Here is a 22,958-nt window from a genome sequence, read left to right on the forward strand (position 1 = left end):
CAGCGACATCTACCGCGAATTCAGATGTCGCTTCTGCAGCCACCGTTGAGCAGTCAACAGAGACATCGAGCAGCGCGACGGCGACTAGCCAGCCCGGAGCGAATGCAACACTCGCTTCTTCTAGTTCTGAGCCTACTGCCTCTCGCGCTAGCGTCAATAACCTCGAGGATGCGACAACAAAGCCAAAGAGTTCATGCTGCTCATCATCAACAACTCCGCAATCAAAAGAAGCGAAAGCACCTTGTACTTCGACACAGCCAGCGGAAGAGGCCGAACCGAGCATGTCGTGCTGCTCAACATCGGCACCTGAGAACACACCGCCATCCAGCTCATGCTGTGCACCAACAGCTCTTCGAGATTCCAAAGTATCCAAGTCTTGCTGCTCTTCATCAGCACCCGAAGAGCAAAAGCCGACAGACTCCTGCGGTTCACCATCGGAAATTGTAGTCTCGAAGCCGAAGGGCTCATGTTGCTCATCGTCGGCGCCCGCGAAGCCGAAGCCGACGACCTCATGCTGTACATCGTTTACGCCGGTGAAATCCGAGACGAGAGGGTGTGGCAGCAGCAGCTCGAACAAAACGGTTGCACCAACTTCCTGCATTGGCAAGACCAAAGATGACTGCTGCGCGAACGATAGCACAAGCATCTCTGGAGAAACCTGTACTAGCAGCTGTTGCGCAATCGAGAACACTGACGGTGTGAAGACTGCCATATCCCCGCCAAAGTCCTCCTGCTGCACATCGGCACCCAAGGAGTGTTCAAACCCCCAACCAGCATCTTGCTGTCCCCCGAAAGGCGCGTCGAAATGCTGCAGCAACAAGAAAGCGGCTGTGGTGAACACCACCGAGATAGCAGGCGACAACACCGACATCGAAAAAGGCGACGTCGCACGCGAACACATCGCCATCAGCGTCTCAGGCATGACCTGCACAGGATGCGAGACAAAACTCCAGCGAACCCTCGGCAGTCTGAACTACGTCAGCAAACTGCAAACCAGCCTCGTCCTCTCGCGCGTCGAGCTAGACATCAACACCAACCTTGCGACCGCTGACGATGTCGTCAAACACCTGCACCGCACAACCGAATTCAAATGCGAGATCGTGTCGAATCAAGGCTGTAGTCTGGATCTCGTCTGCTCGGGCGACCCTTCAGCTTTGGTCAATGGACAGTGGCCGGAGGGAGTGCTGGATGTGCGTCGCCTGGGCAAACAAACTATACGCGTGGACTACGATGCGAAGATAACAGGGGCGAGGGATTTGATGAGCGACGAGTGGAGCCAGTCGCTGCAACTTGCACCACCGTGTCCTGATTCCTCTCTGGAAGCTGGTAGCAGACACGTCCGCAACATGGGCTTGTTGACATTGCTTTCTGCCATCTTGACCATTCCCGTGTTGGTCATGGCATGGGCTCCTCTTCCCGAGCGCGAGATCGCATATGGCTCTGCGTCGCTAGCACTTGCAACTATCGTTCAAGTTGTAATCGCCGGACCTTTCTATCCGAAGGCTCTCAAGGCTTTGATCTTCTCCAAGGTCATTGAGATGGATCTGCTCATCGTCCTGAGTACAAGCGCCGCGTACATCTTCTCGGTTGTTTCCTTTGGCTTCTTGGTCAGTGGAAAACCTCTATCGACGGGCGAGTTCTTCGAGACGAGTACACTGCTGGTCACTCTTATCATGGTCGGTCGTTGGGTGGCATCGCTGGCGCGCCAAAAGGCGGCAGAGTCCATCAGCATCCGTTCTCTGCAGACTCCTACTGCCTTACTAGTCGAGGACGCAGAAGAGCGAGAGATCGACGCCAGGCTGCTGCAATACGGAGATACTTTCAAGGTTGCACCAGACTCACGCATCCCCACGGACGGTACCGTCATCTCCGGCTCTTCAGAGATCGACGAGTCTATGTTGACAGGAGAAGCCCAACCCGTAGAGAAGCACGCCAGATCCGCCGTCATCGCTGGTACAATCAACGGAAGCGGAACGCTGACCGTGCGCCTCACCCGATTACCTGGCGACAACACCATCACGACTATCGCAGGCATGGTTGACGAAGCAAAGCTCTCCAAGCCCAAGATCCAAGAGATTGCCGATACCGTAGCCAGCTACTTCGTTCCCGTCGTAGTCGCCCTGACAATCATCACGTTTGTCATCTGGGTCGCCATCGGCGTTGCCGTACGGCATCAATCAGGCTCCGAAGCGACCATCGAAGCCATCACATATGCCATCACAGTCTTGATCGTCTCATGCCCCTGCGCCATCGGCCTCGCGGTCCCCATGGTCATCGTTGTCGCATCCGGTGTCGCGGCGAAACGCGGTGTAGTCTTCAAGACAGCGGGCAGCATCGAAGTCGCACACAAAACCACGGATGTAGTGTTCGACAAGACTGGTACTTTGACGGCAGGGAAGCTGGCAGTGGTGCGGGAGGAGTATGCGGAGGTGGGCGGGGAGGCGAAGGCTCTCTTGCTGGGTCTGCTGCAGAACATTAAACATCCCGTCTCGGCAGCCATCGCCACACATCTCGCGTCGCAGGGAGTGTCTGCTTCAACGGTACCGGATGCTAAAGTCGTGACTGGCAAAGGTGTTGAAGGAATGATTGATGGTCAGAAGCTGCGCGCCGGCAATTCGAGATGGCTCGAGCTGTCCGACGATCCGCGCGTCCGTTCCATGCTATCCGAAGGCCTCACCACGGTTTGCTTCACCGTCGACGACACACTAGTAGCCATCTTCGGTCTGCAAGACACGCTACGACCTGATGCAGCCTCTACTATCGATCATCTCCGACGCAGCGGTATCAGTGTCCATATTCTATCTGGCGATGACGACGGCGCTGTCAAAGCCGTTGCCGCGCAGCTCAACGTCTCGGAACACACCGTCCGCTCTCGTTGCTCGCCGGCGGACAAGCAGACGTACATCAAGGATCTGCTCGCAGCACCTTCTACAGCACCATCAAGTGGTAAATCGCGGAAGCCGATTGTCATGTTCGTAGGCGACGGCACGAACGACGCCGTTGCTCTCGCGCAAGCTACGATCGGCGTCCATGTTTCAAGCGGTACTGACATCGCGCAATCCGCTGCTGATGTCGTTCTTGTTCGCCCTAGCCTTTCGGGTGTGCTGACTATCATCAATGTGAGTAGGAAGGCCATACACAGAGTTGCATTCAACTTCGGATGGAGCTTCGTTTACAATACTTTCGCTGTTCTGTTGGGCGCGGGCGCGTTCGTGCATGCGAGGATACCGCCGGGGTTTGCTGGTTTGGGAGAGCTGGTCAGTGTACTGCCGGTAGTGTTGGCGGCAGTCTTGTTGAAATGGTCGAAAGTATGAGCATGTGCTTCCTCGCTCATAGTGCAAACAATCCCGAAGGCTCCCACTTAGTCTAGCTACAACAATAAAATACTCTGAAAGAATCATACCACTATTAGTCACGGTCCTCAAATCTTAGGCAGACATTAATTCGTAATCCAGTACTGAAGTAAACTACTCAAACACGTGGAGTTCAAAGGGGTATCATGCAACTCATCAACTGTCTCCCCAACACCAAATCTCTCTAGCTCAAGGCAAAAGCTTTTGCTCGAACTCATGTCGCTCGCGGTACTTAGCCAGCGCGATAGGAACCTCTCCACTATACCCCAGCTCGCCCTGCGCCTTCTCCAACTTCCTAGTCACTTTGCCGACAAGCCGAGCGATCCAACGGTCGTTGGCCATGGCGTGTACAGTGTTCTGGCCAGCTTTGCGCATGCCCACCATGGTCTTGTTCGATGCATCCTTGAAGCCAGAGTCCACCTTCTTTAGGAATGCCTTGAAGCCGTTGTCGTCATTAGCATTCAGTGTGGTCCCTGAAACTTCGCTGCTGTTGGTGTTGACTGATGCAAGACTGCTAGCTTCGCTATCAGACGTGGTGACACGCCTCAGCTCGCGAAGGACCTTGGCCTCCTCGAAGTCCTTATCTGACTCGATGACCTTGGTGGCTTTAACAATCGCGGCGACAAAGTTAAGAAGGTCTTGGTGGAACTGTGCCGGGAGATGGGCATGTGCGTTGACATGCATAGAAGCCTCGTCTCTCTTCAGCTTTCCGAGCTCTTTGAGATCCCGGACTTGCTTCGGGGTAGGCTCGGCTTCTTTTATGGCGGATTCCATCTCAAGCAGGTCGAAGTCGCTCTTCTTCTCCGGGAAGATGTGCTCATGGTGGGGAAACAGGAATGTGGGAATCGTGAGAACAGCATCCGCACCTCCTAATCGTACAACTTGCTTAAGTTCGACGGCATCCGGAAGAATCCTGTAAGCCATGACATCGGAGATCTTGAAGTGGGTCGTGATGTTGTAATTGGTGTTAATGGGGAAGTGGGCTTCGCTAGCAATCGGGCCCAATTCCACAGCGAAATTGGCATCTGCGCACCAGGCTGATATCCGCGCTTCCAATCTACGAATCTCGGCATCTTGGGCTGAGTAATGCTTGAAAAAGTATTTTTGCATCAAGACAGTGAACCATTTCCCTGAGCCAGCTGCCGTGACGGACTTGAACTTGACAGGATGGAAGTAGCAGATGGGGCTGAGCATCAAGCGATAGAGGAAGGGTAGCCGATGTAAGAATTTCTTTACATTTGGGTACGATGTTTTGCGAAGAGTGGAGACTCTGATCGATTTGGTCGGTGGGTGAGGTATCGAGGGTTGCCCGTGGATCTGGGTACAAATCGCTGCCCGGAAATCATCGAGGTTTTCAATATCCAAGCGCACTCCCGGTTCTTCTTTTGACTTCTTCGTGTTTTTTGTGTCCTTTTCGTCGTCGGTCAAGCTAGCCTCCGCTCGTGCCTTCGAGGCCTCTACTAGCCCCTCCTTTGCTTTTGTAATGGCGCTTGTGTCGTTGATATAGCGTACCAGCTCTTTGTACTTTGTGTGGGCGCGCTCTTCATCTGGTGAGATCTTCTTGACAGATGAGAATGCGGATTTGGTGTCTTCAGCCTCGGTCGGTATCTTCCCGGCCGTAAGGTTTCGGACCATATCAGCCGGGCGGCCGTTGGCGTTGCCTTTTATCGTTGCCGCTCTGAGGATGGCAGTGTTGGTGACGACTACAGATTCATCGTCATCTGGTTCTGGAACGCCGTACTGTACGTCTCCAAAGGTGACTTCCCAATCCCCACCCTTCACATTCGCATACACATCGTCGACAGTTATCTCACGGAAGAGGGGTACGACGACTTTGTCGACTTGGATGCCGAGTTCAATGTCGTCAGCGAGCTTTATCCCGGCTTCAACTCCATGAGCAACAAGTGTCATTGTGGAGAGTGAGAGCGTGACTCCCCGGACGACGAAAAGTCCTTTGACTTCGGTGTCAATTTCAAGAGCAGGCAGGTCGAAGAAGGCTATCTGATCGTTGATAAAGTGCAGGTCTCGTAGGAAAGTCTTTCGCAGCGTGCGGCGCGCCAGTGCAGCAGGTGCTTCGAATTGGAAGAGACAGGTGATGCAGAGTACAGGCCAGCAGAGGGACCAGAATACCCAGTACAGAAGCCATGATGTCGCGCATACTGCGTAAATGAAGTTGACAGTTGCAAAGATGGTCCACACGGGAACGAAGGGTAAGATACGATGTCCATAAGCCTCGCCTAGTAGGATGGCGTAGACAAGTATGGGCGCTCCAGAGATAACCCATCGTAGCGGCCAGGAGAGAGTAAGGGCTGCCAAAAGAGTGGCAGTGAGAAAGGCATCCGGTATTAGTCTACTGGTAAGCTCGCGTTTGCGTTCTGGCTCAAGCGAAGGCCCAGGTGCAGTCGGCGAAGGTACAGGTTTTCGCTTGGAAGCAGCCGGCGCTTCACGTCTCGGGGGTGAATCCATGCCTTTGAGGCTCCAGAGGGTAGAGGGGTAAGGTCAAAGGGAGTAGAGGTTCCGAGGGAGAGAAGGCATCGTGTTTGTGGAAAATGACCTAGTGCAGGCGCGGTCATTCAAGCCCTGGAGCAACTCGGCTCTGTTGGTGTGACGTCATGCCCACTGCCGTGTTCGGACTACCCCCGCACCCAAAGCAGAAGGAACAATCTGAGCCAGACCTGATTTGTCGCAGGAGAGGGCATGATGGCTGCCGCGGTTGGCCAAGACGTGTCTGTATAACCGTTGGATCACCGCTTCCACCTGTCGATCGTCTGTCCTGAAGCCCAGGTTTCCATGTATTGAACGGTGACGTAAACGCGCTAGTGGCTCATTGGTCACATCTGCAGGAACGAGGGCAATGAAGGGATTAAACAGGTCTCTACCTCCCGAGGATGATTTCATTCGGGTTCTATCATGTACGGCCTGGCGGGATTCCAGACCAGGTCCCATTCGAGAACCACGTACCCGCTCTCGTAAAGTCGCTATATGCTACGTTGCCAAACAGTCGATAATTGATGAACCCAAACCGGAAGTACTCATCTTTCGCATCATCCGAACGACTCCAGGTGAAGTTTCCTGTGTCGCTTCCACCAATGCCCCGATACCTTTCCACATCGTTGACCACCACGCTGACGCCTTCATATCCGCTGAGTAGACTCTCCCATGCGAATGTAATGCTCGAACGATTCACGACTAGCTCCAGAACAGCTGGGATGCCAGATCCGAGCTGGCCATCTCCTCTCAGCGCCGCTGCTGTCTGCAGTATAGAGTCAAAATCCCATCGTGCAATACCATTGACGAAGAGTCCAACGAGCAAGCCTTGACACAGCAAGCTCACGCGTGTCTGCAGCGCAGTACCTGGAAGGAGTAGGAGAGCGATTATGTAGTGGTGTATCCTAAGTGTAAGCTTCGGCATAGCTGCAAGGATACCCAGCCCAAGGCCCAATGTAGCGTATAGTGCAAGATAGCGTGGCAGTCGCCCTTCCTTACGGAAACACCATGCTTGGTACAAAACGACGGCAAACAAAATCAGCACGATGATTACTAATGCTGTGATAGCACCAGGCTGTTGTCGGATGTCGTTTCCTGTGAGCCGCTGTATGGGTATACGTTCAAATGTATAATTACCCAGTGCGCCAACCCAGGCACCGCCTACCCAGAGTATGGTCTTTTCGATTTGCGCCCTGCAATTACGCAAAGACTTGCGAACACTGAACTGATAGAAGAGGGCAGCAGCCAACGCCGCAGGCAAGAAGCGGCCAAGTGTTGTAGAGGCCAGGGAGGCGTAGTTTGAGTACGAGGGCGGATCTGATGCCATGCCGGTCTGGAAAAACAGAATCGTAAAGACGGGCGCAAAGAACGTCGCAGGGCTCGTGGTAAAGATGCCGAACAGAGCAGTGAAGATGGTCGAGAGGATCAGCAGATTCCAGCGCGGGTCCTCACATTTGGCCGAAGCCTCGCCAAAGGTAAAGGACATTGGAAAGTGCGAGTCGAAGCCAATGCTGCTGATGCCATGTTGTGTCACAGCGCCGAAGCTGTCGCGCTCTCCTACCAAGGAGAGAACACCGCAACCGCCGCTGCCATCGCTGATTACTCCAGCGTGGATGGCCGCCGAGCATATGAACGAGTCCCCGCGATATACGAGCCCATCGCCCTGGGAATCCGGCGTACCACCAATCACCAGGGATCGATAGTTTATAACCTGCGGACCGATTGCGCGAGGGTTTAGGACTTGGGCGCTCGAGCAACCGGCGGGGCAGACGAAGGCGAACGAGGCGTTGGAGAAGGGGAGGCAGTTGCGGCCGTCGGTTCCGCAGCTCTCTAGAGAAGGCCTGGCGACGATCAGTACAGTCATCACAGCTTTGCGTACAAGAGGAGAGGCCGTACCACAGGTTGTTGATACACGACAGCTTGACAGGCGCCCCCAACCCTCCAATGTCAGACGGAAGCCCGCCGTCACTGATGACTACCGCGAAGACAACAATCCACACGATGCATGCCGCCGCATACACACAAATGCGCAGCCATTCTGGCAGCCGCGCGGGCAGACGCACAGGAAGCGTCTGCCAGCGCTCAAGAAAAGGCGTAATGGTGTATCTGCTCAGAGGCTTCGGCCCTTTGATCCAGTCGACAACCTTGCGGTTCCAGCGAGCGACGGGCGCCGGCGTGCGCGCGCTGAGCCTCTTCCTCCATGGCGGGGTGACTTCTAAGTTCTGACCATTCGGTGCGACGCGGTCGCGGGAAGGGTCGCGTTTGGTCCCATGCTCGAGGTCGATGGTTTCCGGCACCGCGCGCTCGGGCGTGTCGCGTGCGGCCATTCGGGGGGTTACAGGTGCGAAAAGAACGACGGCAGCGGCTATGAACACGCGATTATCATGTTGCAGAAATGCCAGAATACGAACGATAAGTATGCGACAAGAGAATATCGACCTAGAATGAAGTGGCGCACGGCAAGCATCATCGACTCGGACGGCTGCTGGATTGATCCACTTCGCCGCGCCCGAGGCCTCAGAGGCTGGTTCCGATGCACCCGCAAGCTAAACACCCAGTGGTCCTCTGCCCTACAACCCCATCCCGGATGCGAGAATACCGCTGAATTACACCTCGTTGCGTGAGGCCGGATACGAGTGCCGAAGCCAGGCACAGCCACGCTCGTTGCATGAGTCTGCCGAGTCGGAGCTGAGCATGCCTCACATTGGCACCGTCGAAAATGTCGCGACAATTCCATAATGAACAAGGCCATCATTACTGTTTCTGGTCGCGAGCAAAAGACGAATATTTCAGAACACTCTCCATGGCAAGAATGAACAATGCGCTGCTGTTTTATCCAGAGTACACGTCATCTGTAGATCTGACCTACATGAGCTGTCGGCAGGGCTACCGTTCCTTTTCTTGTATCATCAACCGGACGGCCTCCATCAGCTAGATACGTACCACGCGGCCATCGCAGTGGTATCATTGTTCAGACCGGTCTCGAAGTTCCCGCCGCATGCGCTACGTTTCGAGTGTCGACACAAACTTTGGCGTCCTCTGCGAAACAAGTGCACGTTTGGAGGGACCCCATGAAGCGGATACAATCCCCCGAAAACCGTAGCTGGTGCACCACATGGTCTCAAATAGGCGACAGACCTCCCTGGTACAGGGATCGTGCTGGTCATGTTTGGTACGGAAAAGTCATGGTGGGCGTTCTCTTGACCAACCGCATCTCGTGGTAGCAGCCCACACCGAAACGTTCACCCGCTTCAGCACGTTTTTGGCATCTGGTACTTTTTGTATGGAACCACTAATAGCCGGCTGGGGTATGGCACCCGCATTACTGCCATTTCAATATCCTCGCGTGCTGTGAATCTTCCTCGTCTCTATGGGAATCTTACCTCGCAATGGCTGCACCGAGCAGACCATATGATACCCCACCGGTGCTGGTACGCCGTAATAATCCAAGGATGGCAGCTACGCCCATCGCAGTCGAGGGCAAGAATGAGGAGAATATGGACATGGACTTGGGGACAGGCGGGACGAGATCCCAACAATCGGATACGAGCAAGAACGAAACTCCGGAAGGTGCACCACCAATGCCATCGTTACGGTCACTGGACTCTCTTATGGGTACACAGGGTGTACTTCCATCGCAGTCCGAACAGCTCTCAACACTGGCCGTACCAACGCCTACCGATGGCCAGGGATCAACACTTCAAGCTTTCACCGCACCTTCGTTATCGATGAATGCCACCTCGACCTTCTCTCTTAACTTTGTAGCATCTACCATCCGGCCAACTCTTACTGCGCAAGCAGATGCTGTCGCCATGAACGAGGCCATGACCATCCAACCTGCTTCAACTGCAGTCCCAGGCCTTCTAGCGGACTCTTTCGCACAGGATGAAATTGCAGCCCTTCCCGGTGTCAACCAAGACGACCCGTCATTGGAGACAGTACCCGGAATGAACCAAGGTAAGCTCCTGATGAAGAATACACCTTGAGGACGTGCACGGAGTGTTGACTTTCATCTCTTTAGAAACTCCTGTACTGTTGACTACACCTGTAGTGACACCTCTCGCAACCCCTGAGAGTACGACTATACCGTTTGCAACTTCGGCGATGACAGTGGGAAAGCCTATGCCTGGGAAGAATCAACCGAAGCCTACAATGGATGTTTCTGCAGTGTCTTTCATGATTCTGAGCGACTCCCGCTCAACGGCTATGTCAACTATGTCGTCTTCTTCGGCAGTGAGCACAGCCACTGAATTCTCTACGAGTTCTTTCTCACAGCCGCCAACATTGGTCATCTCGACTTCATCCCCGAGAGCGTCCTCGACAACGACAAAGCCTTCATCGCTACCTCCAGTTCTCACTTTTGTCACCATCACGCGGACAGCAGAAGGCAAAGAAGACATCCGGCCATCCACTCAAACTATAATGGCGCCACAAGCTGTCACCACACGACAGTCTGTATCCTCAGGGCTTCGAACATTGTCCCTAGCTTCCGGATCAGCGCTGCCTTCCAGTCTGGCCACCGCCGTCAGTGTTGAGCCGCAGCACGGCTTGACCCCTCTCGCAAGAACACTGTTCATTCTGTTCGGTGTACTGGGTGAGTACCGCATCACATCCTTACATGACGAATCTAACATGAACACAGGCTTCGTCACGATCCTCCTCGCCATCGGTGTAACCCTGATAATGCGATCGAACAGAAGGCGCGCACAAGCAGCCCGAAAACAAGCCGCTGGAAGCCCCATCAAAGACATCGAAGAATGCGATGGCTACGGAAACATAACCCGCGTATCCGCCAACAGCTCAATCAAAAATTTCCTAACCGAGCCCGAAAAAGCCATCGTAAACCGCGCCGCTACGCCAGACGGAGAACCAGACGTAAGCACCCTTCACCCCCAAACCCAATACAACGACGCTAACGGTATTCTTCAGGCAAGCACAAGACCCACCAACGCCCTCACCGAAGCCATCAACTCCTTCATAACCAAATCGCGTCGCCTGACGTACAAAATATCGCCCTGAGGCCTGTATGTAGTAACGGAGAGGTGGAAATCAACACATGCTTGAATGGGTCACCAGCGCAACCTCGTACTATAATCGTTGCAGGACTTGATAATCAATTGTACATAGCATGACAAGACTGTATATACAAGATGGACATCGTTACAATAATCATGCAAAATGGGTTGTGAACCTTTGACCCCAACACCACTAGCCTCACGCGTCTACCAACTAATCCGTAGTGTGCGTAGCAAAACTCCACCAAAGCCGCGCATGATACAGGTAGCTAGTACACGAAGCTCAGCACAATCACGCCACAATCAGCACGCCACAATCAGCACCTTCGGGAAAGCCGCTCGTTCCATCCGTCCATCTAGCTAGCGGAAGTAACTAGTTTACTGCGGCGTAGCGGCGTAGTCCTTGCGGAAAGCGCTAGCGCTCGAAGTGCTTACCAGCATGAGCGTTAGTGGCTGTTAGTGCTGGGTTCGACGGACCCCACGCCGGACTTGCTACTTAGGGTAGGTTTGGGGTGGTCAGCTTGCGGGGAGTGGGAATTGGCTGGGAGGGGGGTGGAGGGTATGATGGGAAAGGGTGTGGGGGCGGGAGGAATGTGTGTTGGGTTTGGGATGGGCGAGGCTGAGGGGTGGGTTTGAGGGTGTGGGAGGATCGATGCGATGGGGGGTTTTCTTGTAGAAGTGGGATGGGGATGCATGCTGATTCGTTGATAATTAGTTTTTGCCTGATTGCTGTGAAGGCTGTAAAATAGTAGGTTTTGTCTGGCTTCCACAGACTTGGCGTGCCTTGTTCTGCGGTTGGTGTCATACGATATGGGCAGGCTAGCTACCTTGCAGCAGCCTTGTAAGCGTGCAGAACGTCTTGATTATAATAGCTTGTATGCACCTCTTTTGCTATATGTGACAAGTGATGGTAAATGAATGAGTGAGTTGCTCATCAAATTGGGAACAGAACCTAGCGATACCCAAGACAGATGACCTCCTGGCTAGGTAGGAGCAAAGAATGCCCTATAGTAGACGTGCAAGTACACAGTCTCCTCGCCAACTTGAACATCCCCTGGCAATGGAAACTCCATCTTGTCTGTCTCTAGGAATCCTGCATCGGACATTAGTTTGAAGAATCCTTCTTCACTCGAGTGGCGCATTTTCATTGCGATGGCAATCCTGACTTTAGGGTTTGCTCTGGAGAGTCGTGCAAGCGTTTTGACTAGTGCGGGGCTGTAGTTGTAAGTCAGCAGTACTCCATGCATGATGCATGTGAAGTGGGTGAGAGGAAGCACACCTGCTGTCTGGGTTGTAAGTGCAATCAGCAGCGAGAACAAGATCGAGAGGTTCTGAGCTAGACTGTACTTCACCAGGTAACTCTGCATCCCAGTCCAGTTCCATGAACGCGAGTGATGCACCTGGTGCTTTGACCGCCGAGTCGATGTTTCGCGCAACGATCTCTCTAGCCTCTGGAAGGTCGGTTAAGAGAACCTTAGAGTCGGAGACTGTTTGAGCGATTGCGATGCCGACCATTCCGCAGCCAGTGCCAAGTTCGAGGACATTCAGATAAGGTTCGGATGCAATACCATATGGTAGTAAAGCTTCTGCTAAGCTGGATCTTGGATTGTCCAGAGCCGTCATTTGACATGAGAGTGTGATACCAGCGTCCCTAGATATACAATCAGTACCTCGAATAGACTGTATTGTGACATGAAGATGAATACCATAGATGCCTCGCTATGCTTTCTCCCGTCTCCTCCCAGATAGTAGTGATGGGTCCATCTGGCAGCTTGAACCGTCTTTCGACTAATTTCAGAGCATCTTGTTCTGACGCGAAAGGTGGGCTCCAGGCAGATACAACACCCCGAGCACCTTTTTCTGCTATGGCCGCGAAGTCATCGTGTGTTCGTTTCGGCTCCCCACCCACTCTTACTCGCAAACTGGACTGGGAAGACTGAGATTTAGGGAGCGGGAAAGTGATGGGCAAACTGCGCATGCCGGCTGTCCATTGCACGGTCGACCATACTATCACGCTTTCTTCTGACCCATCTGTAGTTGCTGACAACTCTGCTGCTAGCTGGATGTCGTAAGGGAGAAAAGAATCTCCAAGGTCTGAAGTAATGGTAATCAGACAGTGGACTTGCTTTCTCGACGTGCCCTTTTCAGCGACTACGCGGGGACTTTTGAGGAAGCGGACGTATCGCATGGTTCATTGTAGGATTGGTCGGAAGGGGCGTGCCGAAAGCAGCAAGACTGTGGGGGTGAAAGGCTGGATTGATGTGGGGTGCTGGGACGGCTGGCGCAGGGCTGGGGAATCTGAACCTAGAGCGCCAACCGAGCCGCATCTCATCGACCACGTCGTCATACCTCAGTGTGTCAGCGTGAATGCGCCTGCTGTCCTGTTGAAGCCAATGCACTGTCGCATCGCAGCACTCTGCTGCTCCACGCAATACCCACCCGCTTCCACTGAGTGCTAGGCACCGTCGTCGTCATCGTCACCATGTACCGTCGCAGCGACCCGCGGTGGAATCGCACGCTCCATCAGATCACAGAGAACCTCGAGCACGCAAACGAATCGGCGCAGGAGAACATCTACGGCTTCACGCAGCGCTATGTTAATCCGTGCTTCTCGTCGATAACCCAATGCGTCAACGCGTGCACGGCGCCATGCTTCCCAGCGCACAACGACCGCCGGCGCAATCGCGGGCGGTCACGAGGCCGGGCAGAAGTCAGCTTCGACTTCTACGACGACTGGGAGGACGATGAGAACGACGGCCTGCTGGGCTGGGGCAGCGACAACCTCGACCGCTTCCTCGGCGGCGCCTCCAATTATGGCGCAACTACGCAGCCTGGTCGACAGAGCGGCATGAGTTATGGACAGCGAAATCGCGACCCGAGATATAATACACCGCGCCGGAAAAGCACGACGCTGCCACGAGATGGCGCCCAGGACCCGACTCTCATCCCGAGTTCCTCGTACTTTGGCTTCTTGGGACGGTTGCCTTTCAAGATTGGCGGCAGAGGACTGCGATACAAGCCCTCGGCCGCAGACCTCATAGAGCACCCAGGCGCAACACGAAGAAACCGTGAGGAGGAAGAGCCACTGATAGAGGACAGCGACGAGGATGCGCTCGACGGGCCCGAGAACAAAGGCCACCGCCGACAGCGAAGCAACACGCACACATCGGGCCACACAACCGACTCCCTCAGCTCGCGAGGCGACATCTTCCCGAGCGAGGACGAGCTGGAAGACGCCGTGCCACTCGATGACGAATTCACCATCGCCCTCGAGCGCCGCACAACGGGCCAATGGAACGAAGACACGCCCAGCAGCAACAAAGCCCGCTCAAGCAAGAGCAAGCGCCCCTCCGCATCCCGCGTATCCACGCGCACGCTCTCCTCCCGCAACACAAGCAACTCGGACAAACCGCCCCTCTCCGCGCGCTCCGTCTCCGAAACAATCGAACAAGTTCCCCCCACGCTCGACGAACTCTCGAAAGAAGAAGAACGTCTTCGTTTAGAAGAGGAGAGGGAAGTCAGTCGCAAACGGCAGGAAGCGCAACAACTCGCCGTCAAGCGCGGTCTAGCGCCCGATCAACCTCTCTCGACCAAATCTAGTACGCCTCGTTCTGCGTCGCCAGCGCGACTTATGACAACAGTAGACTCGACTGTATCTCCGCTTGTACGCACGCCCGTTGGCGAGACTGCGCCGTCGATGGACCAGAGCGATGCGATTCCTTTCCCGAGTTTCGTAGATACGCAGACGATGCCGGATAGTAGTGCGTTCTATGTGGATGAGAGCGATTACTCGAGTAAGGCTGTTACGCCGAATCGACCATTGTCTATTAAAGACGAGGTGAGAGAGGAAGACGAAAGATGGGGAGTTGGTGAAGAGCCATTTGTTCCGGCTAGGTTACCGCATTTTGGATCTGGATAGACACTGGAATAGATGAAGAGATAGACGGTGATTGCTGTATGAAGGCATTTATTGCACTGTTATGAGGACATGTAATGGGCATATGAAGAGACGCAGCGGGTAGCATGTGTTGTAATATAACAGTCTGAGCGATTCGATTCAATTCATCTTGTCAATATTACTATCGGTTGGCTAAAAGCCCATGTTGCCAAATGTAATCTGCTTCTTGGTCAACCCTTGGTATATCTCATCTAGCACGCCTCTCTTCCTTTTCTTATCCACTTCCTTCTCTTCCCGCTCCAATTGCTCATCCTCGTCTGCTTCAGCGTCTTCTTCTGTTCGCGGCGTCCATGCCGCTATACTGCCATCGGCATGCGCAGAATACATCTCTACATGATGTGGCCGCCACGCTAGACTTGTGATTCTATCCTTGATATTGCGTTGTCCCTTTGCTGTTGCACCAGACGTACTAGGTGGATTGTTCGTCTGGGGCTGCTGTGAGCGGCGCAGACGGCGGATCAGCTTGCCGTCAAAGAGCTCGTAGCTAAGTATCTCATGCCCGTTGGGGTAGAACATGAGATCGGCACCTGGCTGGAGGTTCTGCGTGGGTGCAAGTACGGGGATACGCGGCGCAAGCCCAGAGTTCTTGACCATGGGGCCGAAGTTTGCGAGGGTATTGGCGCCGGTATCCGTGTCCCAGACGCGCATTCGCGCATCGTGGCCGCAGGAGACTAGGTGTTTGCCGTCTTCTGTCCAGACGAGCCCGTTCACGGCGTCTCTGTGCGCTTGTGCGTTGGTAGCGTTGCGTGTAAACGACGCGGGCTTCCCTAGTATGCCGACTGAGTCCTCGAGATCCAGTACGCCCAGCTCACCGACGCTGCGGCGTACATCCCAGAAGCGTACACTGCCGTCTGTAGCTCCGCTCGCGAGAATGTGTTCGCGCACAGGGCTCCATGCTGTGGAGAGGATTGCGCCAGAGTGGCCCGCTAGACTGTGTGTGGTTGCGCCGGAACGCAGATCGACGAGACGGACGTTGGGGTGTTGGGTGGCGCATGCGACGAGAAGGTGCGATGCGATAGGCGACAGGGCGATGTTGTACACGACCGAGTCGAGATCGAAAGACGCTGACGTCGCAAGTGTTTCGCTGGAGTAGAGCTTGACGGTGTGATCGTACGAGGACGTGAGGAAGGCCAGAGAATCGAAGGGATAGAATTGTATCTGCGTAATGCCCAGCTTGTGCTCTTCGCTCGTCTTGTTCACCGCCGTCAAAGGCAGATGTGTCTCTCCCGCCTCGGTTGCCGTGGTCTGCGCCTCGAGATCCCATACCGCGATGGAGCTGTCGGCACCTCCAGAAAGCAGATACCGTCCTTCGAACTTGTCGATTGTCAGCGCGTTTACTCCGGATACATGCGCCGGTATGCGCTCGCGTGGGTTGTCGGGAGCCGGTAGGTGCTGACTGAAGGTCACGGCGGAAGACGGTTGCAGCGCGTAGATAAGACGGGAGGCATAGGCGCGCTTGAGGACATGGTTGGGAATGAAGCCGTACGCGCGGTCGAGCACGTGTTGGGCGTTCATATGCGACTACATGCTTCGTGTGTGTTGGAGCGAGGGAAAGAAGAACCTTGGAAGGCGCAGAGGGTTCCAAGGTTATGACGTTGTAGCCTGGCGTCCACACGCGACAGGGATCTGCAGTCGCAACACATTCACCAACGGGCGCTCAATCCTTGCAAGCGAGCCGCGTACCTTTGCACTCCGCCTTACCTTAGCACAAAAACAACGATAAACATTCTAGAGCTATCTTGCATGGCTGCTGTCAAGAAAAAACTCAAGATTAAACGCACGAAATTTCGCAAGCGCCGATCCACCGTCTACGATGCCGTCAAACGTAAGAGACGCCCAAGTTCATCATCAAGACAGTTGATCTAAAGATATCTAGGCAGAGTCGCCCGAACTGGTCTGATTCACAACATCTCTGATCCCAAGGCATCCAGGAAACCACTTCGGCCAGACGAGGTACTCTTCAAGCGAAAGAATGCGCCCATCCGATACGAGGAAGATGACTATTATCCCGCTCACAACAAGTTACCTCCAGACCAAAAGCTGCCCAGCGGAGATCTGGCCACCGCAATGAAAGCCTACATCGAGAGGCTGTGGGTCAAAACTGGACGACGCCGCCGCTTCTCGCGCAAGCTTATGCGGAGGACGTGGAGAGGCCTGAACGAAACCGCGCTCATTGCTCTGTGCATCCTGATGGAAGAAACGGCGCGCGATGCACTGGGTGAGACAGGAGATTTGGCCTTTACCGAAGCAGCTGAGGAACATGAACATGAGATTCTCACGAGTCTGAAGAAGGCGAAGAGGGCGACGAAGAGTGGTGCGCAGAAACAGGGTACTGGTAAAGAGAAGGAGCAGCCAAGTGTTGATAAAGAGAAGCAGCCGGTTGAAAAGAAGACAGGGAAGCATGTGACGTGGGTTTCGTCCGATGAGTCGTCGACGTCGTCGTTTGATGACTCAGAAGAGTCGGACGACTTTGAAGAGGATCTGGATTGAGTATCACAATACGTGGAATGGCGAAGTTCAGGAGTGAAAAGTTTTCATTTCGACCTGGAGCCAAAAGATTCGCAAGGAGGACTTGATGGGTCAAAGATGATGCCATGTGTATCACCGCCTTGTAGGCCCGTTTGAACGCACACCTCTGATCTTCACGCCGTAATGTTCAAGTTCTACTGCAGAAAGGAGATTACCGGGTGTCGTAGATGAGTGCCAATAGTGTTGATGCGATCGAGGTTCTAGCTGGGCTGAGGTCGTGCCTGCCTCCTACCACAGCCGGGAGCCTAGCGTGCCTTCCTTCAAGCGGGAGAAGACGCGATCAAAAGCGTGCTCAAATCTCGCGACCTTAGTCTTAACACGATCGCCACAGCCATCGCTTCTCGGTCTTCATTGCTACTTCACTTCCGCTGCAAAAGCATTTGTCTTCTTAGTCGGGCGAAAATGGTCAGTTCAGACATGATTCCCACTCGCGCACTCACTCACACTAGCAGGCACCCAAAACTCAGCCCAACCCGCAGAAGGCGGCATCTATTCTTGCCTGGTTCCATAAGACGGCGCAGGCTCATAGCATCAAGGACCTCGAAAAGACGCTGCCACAAGTCTCTTCCATCAACGGCATGCAGGTCAAGGACTACCTCCAAGCACTCTCAGACGACAACAAGATTCGCGTCGAGAAGATTGGTAGCGGCAACTGGTACTGGAGCTTCCCAGCCGACGAAAAGAAAGCCAAAGATGCTGCTGTCAAGAAGGCCCAAGAGGAGTTCGACAAGGCCACCGCTACTGTAGCTGAACTTCAGGCGAAGGTGGATGATGCAGGTGCAGCTCGCGCTGATGACGAGGAGATGCTCATGGAGACAGGTAATTACCAATCTACCATGCTTTGCACTCATGCTCATCACTCGCAGGTGGCGACCGCAAGACACTGATTACGAAGCATACCGACCTCACCAGAGACCTCGAGAAGCTCAGGACTGAGCTAGCCGCGTACAGTGAACAAGACCCCGTCGAGATGGAGAAGAAAGCCGCCGAAACTCAGCAGGCTCATCTTGACGCTGAGAAGTTTACCGACCAGATTTACGCCATGCAGGGCTGGCTTAAGCAGACTATGTGTGGTGGCAGTGGAGGGTACGAATATCTGGAGATACTGAGGTCCTTCTATCAGGATGAGTTTGATGAGGAGGAACTGGGCTTACGTGAATTGTGAAACTGGGGAAGTCTGTGGAATGTGTTCACGGAGTAGCCATAGAGTAGGTTACAACGTGTGTGTGCACGCGTAGCGGTAAGGCATAATTACGGCCATACAGACAATATAGTGTATGTACAATCATTTCGACTCATTCGAGTGACTGCTGCGCCATGTTCGGTCTGGCAGTGCTTGAGTCATGTTTGAGCATGGGCCATCTCCAGGGTTAACATCTTTCGCTTGTGAAGGGCGTCATCGCAAGTAGCTTTCGCCAAACTACCGACAAAGGCCTACCGTACAAAGAGGCCTCGCCCGCCTGCCTCTGCCTGACCATTCACTTTCGCACAACTGTCTGGAACCGTCCATACCACCAATCCTCTACACTGACCCCCTAGACCAGCAACAATACCCCGCGATGGCCTCGACAGGCGCCTCAGAAACCCCGCAAATTCCTGCAAGCCCGCAACGGAGAGGGGGAAGAGGGCGTGGGCGCGGCAGAGGTGCACACGGTGGAGAAGATGGCCACGAGAAATTCGGAGGGCGAGGCCGTGGACGGGGCGGCTTCCAGAACCGCGGGCGAGGTCGCGGCAACAGAGACAGCGCGGGCACTCGCGGTGGACACGCGCCGGAGAAGGGCAAGGCGCCTGCCATAGACACAGAAGAGAGCGGACACGCCCCACCGACTCTCGTCAAGCCCAACCTCCAGCAGTCGGACAACGAAGACGACGATGCCGAAGTCTGCTTCATTTGCGCCTCGCCCGTTCAGCACACAGCCGTCGCTCCTTGCAACCACCGCACATGTCACATCTGCTCCATCCGAATGCGGGCGTTGTATAAAACAAAGGCCTGTGCACATTGTCGAACCGAGTCGGACCACGTTATCCTTACAGACGACGCCGAGAAGAACTACGAGGACTTCTCCACCGCTGAGTTTTTCAAATCCGACGATACCCTGGGCATACACTTTGAGAACTCTGGCGTGTTTGAAGACGCGCGACTGCTGTTACAGTACAACTGCCCCGACGGCGAGTGCGATGTAGCCTGTCTAGGTTGGCCAGACCTACATCGTCACGTCAAGACGGCGCATGGAAAAGTCATGTGGTGTGTACTCTGCAGTTCTGAACAAATGATACTGGCTAACATTATAAAGTGACCTCTGTACGCGGAACAAAAAGGTCTTTACCCACGAGCACGTCCTATTCACGATGGCCGAGCTACGACGGCACCAGAAGTTTGGCGACGATAATCCTGGAGCGATAGATCAAAGCGGATTCAAAGGGCACCCGGAGTGCGGTTTCTGCAACCAGCGTTTCTACGGCGACGACGAACTGTACACCCATTGCAGAGACAAGCACGAGCGCTGCCACATTTGCGACCGCCGGGAGGGAGGAAGCAGGAAACAACAATACTACGTCAACTACGATTCGCTCGAGGTGCACTTTCGGAAAGACCATTTCCTTTGCCCAGACCGAGAGTGTCTAGAGAAGAAGTTCGTCGTGTTCGATTCTGAGATGGACCTCAAGGCGCACCAGTTGGAGGTGCATCCCAACGGTCTTTCCAAGGACGCTTTACGGGATGCCCGGAGAGTCGACATGTCTGGCTTCCAAATTAGGGCGCCTCACGAGCAAGGTCAGGGTAACAACAGGCGAGACGAGCGCAGACGCGAGGGCGGCAGAGGCCGTGGGCGCGGACGGGATCCGAACGCTGAGCCAGTGCCTGCGTCGTCTGCGCAGCCCTTGAGCAGAGCAGAGCTTGCTTACCAGCGGCAGAGGGAGGCTCAGAACACTCACTCGGTGACTGGAAGAACTTTTGGGGGCCAGCTCTCTGCACCAACTCCAGGCGAGGCGTTCGCTGCTAGACCGCCTCCAAGCGCCTCAGAGCCTCCTACCGTTACTGCGTCACGCCCAACCCCAGCGGCTGCCAACAATATCACAAATGGCGTCGCTCAACTAAGCATGGACACACAACCACCCAACCCAGTTCCACAGACGCCCCAGGACCAGGCTAGACTGTTGCGTCACAACGCAGTTACGGAACGGGCCACAAACATGCTTCGGGGTAGCGAGATCAAGCTGCAAGAGTTCAGAGCCGCGGTATCGGCCTATCGCAACTCCAAGGTATCCGCGCCACAGCTCATCGACGGGTTCTTTGCGCTATTCGACGCCAACTCGAAGGAGATGGGGAAGCTGATCAAAGAATTGGCGGACATCTTTGAGATGCCAGGGAAGCGTGAAGCTCTATTGAAGGCTTGGAATGATTGGAAGGCTATCAACGAGGACTATCCATCATTACCTGGCTCTGCGACAGGCTTGAACGGGGGATCGACTGCGCGAGGAGGTTCGCGGGTACTGAAGCTGAAGAGCTCAACAGCGCAATCATCTCGATCCACAGCCAACCAGCAAGCCAGTTGGTCAAACGCATCGTCGAGCAACCCATTCCCAGCTTTGCCAGCACCTTCGGGTCGTGTCGGTGCGAAGCCCGGACAAACGCCTTGGGCCTCATCTGCCGCAACGAGCGCGCGCCCCTCGCCCATGCCATCACGAGTCGCATCATCAACAAACGTGAACAAGAAGCCTGCTGCCGCAGACGCCTTCCCAGCTCTCCCCGCAGCAGCGAAACCCACCAGCACAATCTTCAGTCCTGGCTACACTGGCCATGGTCTACGACGCGACAACAGCGGACGCAACACTCCAGTGAGTAACCCTTGGGCTGGCCCGTCCGGCACGAATAGCGGTACGTCAACACCGGCTTTGGAGGATGCAGGAGCGGCAGGGAAGAAGAAGGGCAACAAGGGCAAAAAGCAGACACTCTTCCAGTGGGGTTAGCGGGTAGAATGTAGAGCACCCGATCTAAGCAAATAATCCAGAAGTCTACATTGCCTTGGTGTTTCGTCATTGTTCGTTGTTGAAGTGATGTAGACTTCAATGCACCTGTAAACTTTCTTCCTTGCATAAGGTGGGTTCATTGATAACATAGCCTGAAGGTATCAATGTGTTGTAGGCTGTGTATCGTCAACCGAGAACACCGTGTATACCATCAGGGTGCACTATACATCACTTCATCTGACAGAACATTCACATCAGCAGTAGTAACGAGAATGTGTAAACTAGTGATTTGTCCATTTGCGATTCCTACAGAAAACCGCCCACAACGTATTGATAGAAAACCCCAACAACGCCAAAATTCCAAAACGCCAACCCAGAACATGCATCCATAATCCGTAACCTGCCAACGACCATACCGTCAACTCGTATGCCTCTGACCAGCTCTCACGCATCCTCATCAAATTCAGCCTGGTTAGGCACCTTGGGGCCATCTTTGCGAATGGGGATCTTGATACCCTGCTGCGCAAAGCACTTGCTGAGCTTGGTGCTTTCAATGACACCGGGGAACTTCTTGGCGGAGTAGACAGTGAAGGGCTCGGTGAAGTTGGAGACAAGGCAAGGGCCTTTACCTTTGCTGCCGTCGTTCATGTGAATCGTGCCGTTGGTGCCGTCGTTGGAGCCAATGTCGAAAAGGCTGAGCTTCAGCCGGAATGTACCCTCGGTGCGCACACTCAGATCCTGTAGTACGAACCAAAAGCCGGGTTTTTGGTCGAGATCTTGGAGGCGGCATGCATTGACAGCGTTCATGCCAATGAGATTGCGGGTGTGGTTTGATCCCATGGGTGTTGCGGGAATCATTGTGTTTGTCATTTGCACCGGGGGCTGCCCGTACATGTTTTGCGGCATGGGGTAGCCCGGTGGTTGGGCCTGCCAGTATCCCTGAGGCCCTGGAACGGGGTTTCCACCGTACTGGACCATGTGCTGCTGTGGCATACCACCGCGGGAGTCGTACTGAACTTGGGCTGTGAACATGTGGTGTGTTCGCTCGGGCGGCGGAGGGTAAGAGGTGGTAGTACTACTTGATATCGACACGGTCGGCGCCGCGCTACTGTGTCTCACTAGGTTGACGGCATTGACTCCCTGCGCGTCGTAGAGGTCGACCATGAGCACGAAGTACGTGCTGTCGATGTCGTTGAAGGGGACCTCTTGTCCCGTGTGGGTGTCGTAGACGACCAAGCGGACGCAGGGCGGGGGTGTGATCGGCCTTCGATCCTTGTCACCAAAGCCGCACATGCGGGCTCGGATCGGTTGTTGTTCAACAACCAAGTCATATTTCCTGGTGGGCTTCGCCATGGTCTGCTGTTGCTGAATTGGCTCTGGGCGGCCAGTGCTAGTCCTCGAGTAGTTGTTGTAGGACATTTTGGCGTTGTGAGGTTGAGTATCTTGGTGTTGATTGGATGTGGGTGAGAGATGTTATGGGTAAGATTAACGGACGGGCGTGCACAAACTATATACTCTCCCAAGATTTAGGCGATGCGGAAGTGCGCCACGGGCCAACGCTACCTACAGACTCACCACTACAACCATGGTTCAGTATGGTGACATTACCCTTGCAAACAGTCATCAAATCGCCTTCATTAATGACAA

The 22,958-nt window shown here is 54.4% G+C and overlaps 11 protein-coding genes across 11 annotated transcripts; 7 read left to right on the plus strand and 4 right to left on the minus strand.

Moving 5' to 3' along the window:
* Positions 1 to 331: 331 nt before the first annotated feature.
* Positions 332 to 3,314, plus strand: J4E86_007721 (uncharacterized protein; the record flags this gene model as incomplete). Its single annotated transcript, XM_051448237.1, has 2 exons — positions 332 to 553; positions 726 to 3,314. The coding sequence occupies 2 exons, from the start codon at positions 332 to 334 to the stop codon at positions 3,312 to 3,314; spliced, it is 2,811 nt and encodes a 936-aa protein (XP_051300504.1).
* Positions 3,315 to 3,542: 228 nt separating this feature from the next.
* J4E86_007722 (uncharacterized protein) lies at positions 3,543 to 5,819 on the minus strand (the record flags this gene model as incomplete). Its single annotated transcript, XM_051448238.1, has 1 exon — positions 3,543 to 5,819. One exon carries the CDS (start codon positions 5,817 to 5,819, stop codon positions 3,543 to 3,545), a length of 2,277 nt encoding a protein of 758 aa, XP_051300505.1.
* A 442-nt stretch (positions 5,820 to 6,261) lies between these two features.
* On the minus strand, positions 6,262 to 8,167 carry J4E86_007723 (uncharacterized protein; the record flags this gene model as incomplete). The annotated part of the gene is made up of 2 exons (XM_051448239.1): positions 6,262 to 7,681; positions 7,737 to 8,167. The coding sequence occupies 2 exons, from the start codon at positions 8,165 to 8,167 to the stop codon at positions 6,262 to 6,264; spliced, it is 1,851 nt and encodes a 616-aa protein (XP_051300506.1).
* Positions 8,168 to 9,292: 1,125 nt separating this feature from the next.
* On the plus strand, positions 9,293 to 10,090 carry J4E86_007724 (uncharacterized protein; the record flags this gene model as incomplete). The annotated part of the gene is made up of 2 exons (XM_051448240.1): positions 9,293 to 9,797; positions 9,915 to 10,090. The coding sequence occupies 2 exons, from the start codon at positions 9,293 to 9,295 to the stop codon at positions 10,088 to 10,090; spliced, it is 681 nt and encodes a 226-aa protein (XP_051300507.1).
* A 172-nt stretch (positions 10,091 to 10,262) lies between these two features.
* J4E86_007725 (uncharacterized protein) lies at positions 10,263 to 10,859 on the plus strand (the record flags this gene model as incomplete). The annotated part of the gene is made up of 2 exons (XM_051448241.1): positions 10,263 to 10,434; positions 10,483 to 10,859. 2 exons carry the CDS (start codon positions 10,263 to 10,265, stop codon positions 10,857 to 10,859), a joined length of 549 nt encoding a protein of 182 aa, XP_051300508.1.
* Positions 10,860 to 13,337: 2,478 nt separating this feature from the next.
* J4E86_007726 (uncharacterized protein) lies at positions 13,338 to 14,774 on the plus strand (the record flags this gene model as incomplete). The annotated part of the gene is made up of 1 exon (XM_051448242.1): positions 13,338 to 14,774. One exon carries the CDS (start codon positions 13,338 to 13,340, stop codon positions 14,772 to 14,774), a length of 1,437 nt encoding a protein of 478 aa, XP_051300509.1.
* Positions 14,775 to 14,945: 171 nt separating this feature from the next.
* Positions 14,946 to 16,328, minus strand: J4E86_007727 (uncharacterized protein; the record flags this gene model as incomplete). Its single annotated transcript, XM_051448243.1, has 1 exon — positions 14,946 to 16,328. The coding sequence occupies one exon, from the start codon at positions 16,326 to 16,328 to the stop codon at positions 14,946 to 14,948; it is 1,383 nt and encodes a 460-aa protein (XP_051300510.1).
* A 228-nt stretch (positions 16,329 to 16,556) lies between these two features.
* Positions 16,557 to 17,303, plus strand: J4E86_007728 (uncharacterized protein; the record flags this gene model as incomplete). Its single annotated transcript, XM_051448244.1, has 2 exons — positions 16,557 to 16,638; positions 16,690 to 17,303. 2 exons carry the CDS (start codon positions 16,557 to 16,559, stop codon positions 17,301 to 17,303), a joined length of 696 nt encoding a protein of 231 aa, XP_051300511.1.
* A 441-nt stretch (positions 17,304 to 17,744) lies between these two features.
* J4E86_007729 (uncharacterized protein) lies at positions 17,745 to 18,507 on the plus strand (the record flags this gene model as incomplete). Its single annotated transcript, XM_051448245.1, has 3 exons — positions 17,745 to 17,747; positions 17,795 to 18,161; positions 18,209 to 18,507. 3 exons carry the CDS (start codon positions 17,745 to 17,747, stop codon positions 18,505 to 18,507), a joined length of 669 nt encoding a protein of 222 aa, XP_051300512.1.
* Positions 18,508 to 18,901: 394 nt separating this feature from the next.
* J4E86_007730 (uncharacterized protein) lies at positions 18,902 to 21,311 on the plus strand (the record flags this gene model as incomplete). The annotated part of the gene is made up of 2 exons (XM_051448246.1): positions 18,902 to 19,515; positions 19,637 to 21,311. 2 exons carry the CDS (start codon positions 18,902 to 18,904, stop codon positions 21,309 to 21,311), a joined length of 2,289 nt encoding a protein of 762 aa, XP_051300513.1.
* A 444-nt stretch (positions 21,312 to 21,755) lies between these two features.
* Positions 21,756 to 22,730, minus strand: VEL2 (Velvet complex subunit 2; the record flags this gene model as incomplete). The annotated part of the gene is made up of 1 exon (XM_051448247.1): positions 21,756 to 22,730. The coding sequence occupies one exon, from the start codon at positions 22,728 to 22,730 to the stop codon at positions 21,756 to 21,758; it is 975 nt and encodes a 324-aa protein (XP_051300514.1).
* Positions 22,731 to 22,958: the final 228 nt, after the last annotated feature.

This window comes from Alternaria arbusti (genome assembly GCF_024043155.1).
Source record: "Alternaria arbusti strain BMP 1465 chromosome Unknown scaffold_11, whole genome shotgun sequence".
Lineage (NCBI taxonomy): Eukaryota > Fungi > Ascomycota > Dothideomycetes > Pleosporales > Pleosporaceae > Alternaria > Alternaria arbusti.